This window comes from Sinocyclocheilus grahami, unplaced genomic scaffold, assembly GCF_001515645.1.
Source record: "Sinocyclocheilus grahami isolate Dianchi unplaced genomic scaffold, SAMN03320097.WGS_v1.1 scaffold273.1, whole genome shotgun sequence".
Taxonomy (NCBI): Eukaryota; Metazoa; Chordata; class Actinopteri; order Cypriniformes; family Cyprinidae; genus Sinocyclocheilus; species Sinocyclocheilus grahami.
In genome coordinates, this window is record NW_015505452.1 from 8,124 (window position 1) to 15,769 (window position 7,646).

The following is a 7,646-nucleotide window of genomic DNA, read 5'->3' on the forward strand; positions in this document are numbered from 1 at the left end:
TTATAAATTATAAACTATTTCACAGTTTGGACTTCTTTTCAGGGTGATTTACAAGACATTGTGGGGAAATGAGCTAAAGAACAAAAAAACCCAAAAAACAGACAGAAATGACGCAGAAGGCTGGGGAGGACAGAGCCATTCTGCTGGGGTTGGGAATGGTGTTCAGCTCGGTCATGATGTACTTTGTGATCTGTATGGTGCGTGCTTATGCAGACAGGTAGTGTTATGTCATGACTGCTTTAATAATATTTAGCTGTGAACTAAAACAATAACTACATCATCAGTGTATCTACAGTTGCAATCAAAAATATTCACCCCCCTTGACCTGCAATGCATTCTGTTGCAGTGAACAATATTTTATGAAAACAATTCACCCCAGGTATCAATAAACTATTATAGAAAGTTTATTAATACACATTTCATTGATTCTACAGAACATGGAGCGCGAGTGTCCGGACCCCGACACGAAACCGAAACTCAAGACATGAGTGCCGGGATCTGAACACCAGCTCCAACATGAAACAGTACACGCAGACGAGAGCGCACGGCTCGAGCACACTCGAAGCCGCACGCTCACATGAAAACAATGACATGACGCGAGTGTCAGGGCTCTGTCACAAAACTATCAATTACACTAGACCGAAGTGACAGAACCCTGACAATGACACCTTTAATGTTTATAAAAATGCTCACTCAGACTTATTTAATTAAAAATTCTGTAAAATGATAACATTGTAAGATATTGTTACAGTTTAAAACAGCTATTTTCTCAAATTTAATTTATGTGAGGACAAAGCTGAATTTTCAGCGTCCATTACTGGTCACATGATCCTTCAGAAATCATTCTAAAATGCTGATTGGCTGCTCAATAAACATTTATTATTACTATCAATATTGAAAACAGCTGTTTTGCTTAATATTTTTGTGAAAACCATGGTACCTTTTTCCAGTTTTGTTTGATAAATAGAGATATTCAAAAGACAGAATTTATAATTTATGTAACACTATAAATCTCTTGCTACTATTACTTTTGATAAATTTAATGTGTCCTTGCTAAATAAACGTATTACCCCCCCTCCCACACACAAAACGTATTCAGAAAACTAAAATAAATAAATATAATAATAATATATATTTTTTTAAATCTACACTGCCATTCACATACTTTTTGAGATTTAATAAATGATTCTCTTTAAATACAAAATTAATTAATCACTAAATATTATTAAACAAATAACTCATGCCTTTGTTTTTCCACAGGGTTTTTATGTGCCAAAATGGCAGAAGGACCTCGCCGCCCTGCGTGTTATGATCCAGGACATTTCGCACCAGCAGGTGCCATGTTACCACGACTCCAGCGAGCATCAGGGCAGCATCCTCCTGAAGCGTCTGTCTTCCACTCTCTCTTCTGGCCCTCCTGCATGTTATCTGGAGGAACCCTCATCATACTCATGGTCAAGCTCGCTCAGTACCTTTCCGTACTGTGTGAACAAATTGGCAAAGCTGATTGACAGACTTAGTGAAGTGAATGAAGGAGCTTTCATTTCTTCTTCAAATGGTTTTTGGCCTCCTGCTGTTCAATGATTGACTGGAAACTGATATGTATAGTTTTCCATGACTAAGCTATATTGTAACCACAACTCATATCTCTGAAGTGCTGCTCTATTCCAGATGGAGTATAGTGCTGTTTGTAGAAGGGCATTACAATATACAGAATAATTGTGCAATATAATCTAGCATCTAACCTTTTGACAACTGTTTCTAATCTGTTATAAGACTTGGGGCCATGAAATTTAAAATCAACTTATTTTTCCCTTAAACTGATACATTTTCTCAGTTTAAACATTTGATATGTCATCTGTTGTATTCTGAATAAAATATTGAAATTTGAAACTTCCACATTGCATTCTGTTTTTATTCACAATTTGTACAGTGTCCCAACTTTTTTGGAATCGGGTTTGTATATAATAATTTAAAAATAATTCATTTAAATAATCAAGAATTTAAAAGGGATAAGTTGGTGAGTAAAAAAGAAATTACTGATTATTAGAATATTTTTTTCAAATATATACAATGTTTAGTTCACTGAATATGACTAATGTTATTTTTACATTTCATATCTCATTGAATGGGAACTATTATGTTATATAATATATTAAGCAGTTTATATTAATGAATTGTTTCATACAAGCTTTTTTAAAAAAATAATTTGACTTTAATTCATTCACAACCCATTTACTTGCAATGTGATGTATTTCTGAGTGATACTAAATATTCAACAGGGAAAACGTAGGACGGGGCTTGGTTTTATACAACATCAGGAAAAGTGGCCATTTCAAAAGCAACAAGAACTGAATTTTCTGTTGATTTTTCACCCATATTTTGAATTACGCATTGCATTGTGTTGTTTAAAGCTTGAAGGAAATGCCAGTAATCTTAATGTTTTGTCAGCATATCTTTTTTTCTCACCATTATTAAAATATAGAAATAGTTCACTCAAATGGAAATTTGCAGCTTTTTACTTCACAAGATGTTACTTGCTGGACTGGAGTGGTGTGGATTACTTGTGGATTAATGGGATGTTTTTATCAGCTGGCTCTCACTCTGATGGCACCCATTCACTGTAATGCTAAAATGGTTAAAATCAGTTCCAATGAAGAAACAAACCCCTCTACATTCAGCTCATTGAATTTACCCTCTTAACTGCATCTATAACCTCTTGAAATGGTTCATTGCCCATTTGATTATAATGAACAATCACAATGTTATAAAAAGCTATGGCCACAGGGTATAAGGCACTAATGTTAACTTCATAAGACACTGAATAAAGTCATTATGACTACTAACCAGCCCACTGCAGTAGGGGCACATTATACTATTTTCTATCTGGGTCGTGCTGCTCCGTGGGGCCTCCAGACCTCCATCTTAAGAGCCTGTAGATCCTTCCCTCCGTCACTTTACTCTGCTTGCCTAGTAACTCCTCTCTACTGATTTCAGTGCAGAGGAAAGCAAGATGCTGGTTGAACTTCACCAGCCCCACCAGCAGGATTCCACCGAACAACATGAGGCTGGGCCACAGCAGGTAGTACAAGGCCATTTGAACGGTGTATTTCCTCCTAATGATGGCGTCGTTTGGGTGTGCCGTGTTGAGATAGCATGTCATATTATCCCCTCGCACAATTAACACATCTCTGATGTTATTGGCCTCAGCCTCTTGTTCTGTCTTGCTTCCTTGGCATTTCGGAGTGTAGAAACACTGAGGGAAAGATTATGGCAAGCATTAATGAAATCTAAAATTGAAATAGATATTTCAGACCTTTACATGGTCAATGAATATGAAAAAATGAACTATATATAAATATATATATATGAAGAATTAATTTGCAAAAACCGATAAACGCCACTTGAAAAAAATGAAATTAAAATTAAAATATCCCGTTTATAACTCATTTCACCAAACTGTATTTTCAGTGACGTTGGACTGTGGCACTCGCCAAAGCGAGAGGTAAGAATGCTGTTGCCTAATGAATCATAAGGTTTTTAAGTACTGCTAAAAAACTCCTCATTAACCATTTCCTCTCCATTTTGGCAACAGCGTTGCTCGCAAAGGTGGTGGAGGAGGAAATAACGAGACCTACTGGAAAGAAACACGCCCCCACATGTCTACGTCACGATGTGGAAATATTTGCATAACGCCGCCCAAATGTTCACACAAAGAAAGAAGGCGTAACTTTTATTCTCGCTGTAGTATTGTTGCTGCCGCCATGTCCTGAAGGCACTGTGTGATTCGTTGTGAAAGCGAAACTACTTTGTTTGGTCTTCCAAAAGAGGACGATATCTGCTTCGTCATGCCTGGAGCTGATCCGTGCTGGTTGTTGAGGAAATACTACAACTTTGCGCTGTGGATCACCGGTTCGGCTTTCACTGTGGACGAAGCTGAGTCCAGCCCGTGGTCGTCACATGTCCCTCCGGACGCTCCTTCGTCGAAATCGCCGGCCGCGGCGTTCTCTAGCCCATGGCCTCTGCTCCCTCTAGGCCGCCGTGTGTGACGCTGTGTTTCGTTGTGAACATAATTATGTCCCCACTGGATGCAACGAATGCCTAGTTTATAATGGGATTTCATGTTTTTGAATCATCACTCCGGCCTGACAGGGCATCATCACAATGTGGTAAGGGGCGTAACATTTCCGTTTCACGCTTGAGGTATTCGGCCAATCACAACGCACTGGATATCTGGCCAATCACAGCACACCTCGCTTTTCAGACCGATGAGCTTTGTAAAAATCAACGCGTTTCAGAAAAGCGGGGCATAGAGGAGAAACAATAATGTACAGTATGTGGAAAATAATGTGTTTTTTAACCTTAAACCGCATAAACACATTTCATTACACCAAATACACAAAATAATGTTATTTTTAGCAGGATCATATGACCCCTTTAAGTTATGATTACTTAATCAAAACAACCCAACTGCAGTTTGATTGATATTACTTGGAATGCGCAATAATAAAAAAACGTGATTTCGGAAAATAAAAATAAAAATGGAGTTATCGGTTTTTGCAAATTAACTCGTACATTTTTTTTTGTCTGCAACTTGGAACAGTATATAATCTTTAAATAATGGACAGTCTTTTTCATTTTTAAAGCATCACCGCTCCTTATTTTTTGTTATACATTTTTTTTTTAAAAGAGGCAATAAATAAATACATAAAAGAGGCAAAACATTTTTGTTGTAAAATATAGTATTTTTGACTCACTGAAATAAGTCAAAATTTGTATCATGTTTAACTGGCTTTTATTTAAATTTATTATTTTAATATTAATTTTAAAATTAATTTAATTTTAATGTCAGTAGTGTTGATGCAACCTAAAATTACTGCTAAAGATCATGTGTGGTTTTTGTGATTCTCCAGTAACAATGTTTCAGAACTTTTTTAAAAAGCCATTAGAAATGTTGAGCTTCTTTGTCATTTATGATACATAGTTGCCATGTATGATTACAATTTAGATCATGTAAAAAATTTCAGTAATTCAAAAATTATTTTAAAATATTGATGAATTATTGAATGCAGCACTATGTAACTTTTGGCGCTCTAGCGGTTAATAAACAGAACTGCACACATCCCGCGGAAGAACATTCCAACCGGAGCTACTTCTCTAAGTTTACGTCTATGGCGATTCACGCAGGTATGTGTTACTCCGCAGCGGCGACCAGGCTACAATAGTCCAAATAGAAGTACTTATTATAAGTATACCGTAGTGATTCGGAATAAGACAAAAACGCGGGTTGGAAGATGAATTCATGATGTACTCGCTCATTATATACATTTTTGCAAATTTTGAACACAGAAAAAGTTACAAAGTGCTGCTTTAAGTTAATTAATTGGCCATTTATCATCATCATCATCACATAATTATTTAGTGTGACCGTGCATAAAATAAGAAGTTAAAATACAATAGATAAAGAAGAGATAAACAGATAAAGATAAAATAAATAGTTCATATAGTTTAATGTAGGATTGTTTGCCTTTTAAGATGCAAATGGCACTTTAATTGTAGAATTAGGCTAAATGATTATTTCACAGAATTGACATTTTGTCTTTTTATATTTGTGTAAGGTGCAGACTGAAATAAAGCTCAGAAATTAAAATGTATTAATAAATAAAAGCACAAATGTCAAATCTAATTTGAAGTTGCATTTATGCAAATATATGAGGATACTAAATGGCAATTGGTTCTATAAAGATTTTAAATTTGGTCTCTGTGTACCTTTATGGTGCTTTTTTTCTTTCTTTTTGGAGCTTGGCACTACAATCGTAGTCCATAAAAATCCTAGTATTTGGAATGACAGGGTGATTAAATTGTCAACTCAGTTAAATCACACTGACGACAGTACCTTTGGCCTGTATTTGACAGTGTCTTCATCGTGGTAAAGTCGAAGGGTTTTTTCAGGGGTGCTGCTCACCAAAACACGCAGGCATTTAAAGCTATCAATGCCATGGCAATCCATCACTTCATCCACCAAATCAACATGCACCAGTGTGCAGTTCTTAGGTTTCCAGTCACTGTTACAAACACAAATGATGTGAAGGTTTACAATGTAAAAATGTAATAAGGTATGGCTATGCTGTATAGCGATTTTTATTTCAAATTATTTCATATTTATTTATGGTCATCATATTTCATTGTGTTGATATTAGCAGCTGATGATTTAATTGCAAGATCAGCAAAAAGAAAATTACAATATGAAAGGATACTATTCTACTAATAAGCAGTCTACCTGAAGAACTGAAACTAACCTGTAAAGACTTGGTTTCGCCATCACGATTCCCACCAGAAAGTACATGAGGATGGAGAAGGCCATCATGGTGAAGCCCAAGAGAACGGCTCTGTCTTCTCCTATGCTGGACTCTGGGATTTGAGCTCTGGCTTTCTCATTGCACATCTCCCTCGCTTTCCTCCACTTGCCTCCATTTTTTTGCATTTGGGCTTGCTGGTAGAAGACATCCCTAAAAACAAACAAACATAACTTTACAGAACTTACTTAAGTTTATCTATATGCTGTTATTTGTCCATGAAATACAAAAGGAGAAATTCATGGCAACCTAAAGCTAAAAAACAAACAAACAACAACATAAAAGCAATAAAACCATAAAAGCAGTTCACACTTTCAAAAGCAACTCAAAGGAGTTTATATACATATAAACATCTATATACATTCGGCATAGTTATTTATATTGTATATATTATGTTTATTGACTGTATGTATGACTTATGACTTGAAGTGGGGGTGGGGGGTTACATAAAGAATACTTATTATAGAAAGAATATAATTAAGTGTAAACTGAATAACGTTTTTGGACAGTTACTTGCATGTTGACAGTTGACAGTTACTTGACAGTTCATTCGGCATAGTTATTTATATTGTATATATTATGTTTATTGACTGTATGTATGACTTATGACTTGAAGTGGGGGTGGGGGGTTACATAAAGAATACTTATTATAGAAAGAATATAATTAAGTGTAAACTGAATGTAACGTTTTTGGACAGTTACTTGCATGTTGACAGTTGACAGTTACTTGACAGTTGCCGCAAATGGCAGCAAGGACGCTGAGCTCCGCAATTCTTCTATTGTTTTTGTTTGTTTGTTCTGTGTTTTGTCCTTCTTCTTCTATAAGTTTTACCAGAGACAAACTCCTTAACATTAAGCAGCACATCCCGGACAACATTTTTCCAGTTTTTGATTATTCGGACGTTTTGTTGGACATTCTAGTCGGAGGTACAGCGGTGTTGTTCAAACGCGCGTGCAGACGCAGAAGAGGGAAACGCGCCGGCGCCCTAGTGAAGCTCTGCGCGCGCGGCTTTCGGACTGCGCTCCCAAGCATTCATCTCGCGAATGTCCGTTCCCTTCCTAACAAAACGGATGAACTTCTTCTCCTCACCCGCACCAACAAGGACTTTTCAAACTCTGCTGCACTGTGCTTCACTGAAACCTGGCTGAGTGAAGCCATTCCGGACAACGCGCTTCATCTGCCGGGCTACCAGCTGTTCAGAGCGGATCGCATCGCGGAGTTAACGGGGAAAACCAGAGGTGGTGGATTGTGTTTCTACATCAACGAAAGTTGGTGTTCAGATGTAACAA

General features: G+C 36.8%; 1 protein-coding gene across 1 annotated transcript in view; it reads right to left on the reverse strand.

Annotated features, from left to right (window-relative positions):
* Positions 1-2,875: 2,875 nt before the first annotated feature.
* The window catches only part of kcnmb3 (potassium calcium-activated channel subfamily M regulatory beta subunit 3), a 10,129-nt gene continuing 5,358 nt past the window's right edge, over positions 2,876-7,646 (reverse strand). Inside the window, exons 2-4 of the mRNA XM_016291564.1 lie at positions 6,300-6,509; positions 5,893-6,065; positions 2,876-3,270 (exon numbers count right to left, since the gene is read on the reverse strand). Coding sequence (XP_016147050.1) covers positions 2,876-3,270; positions 5,893-6,065; positions 6,300-6,509 — 778 coding nt within the window. The remainder of the gene's footprint in view (positions 3,271-5,892; positions 6,066-6,299; positions 6,510-7,646) is intronic.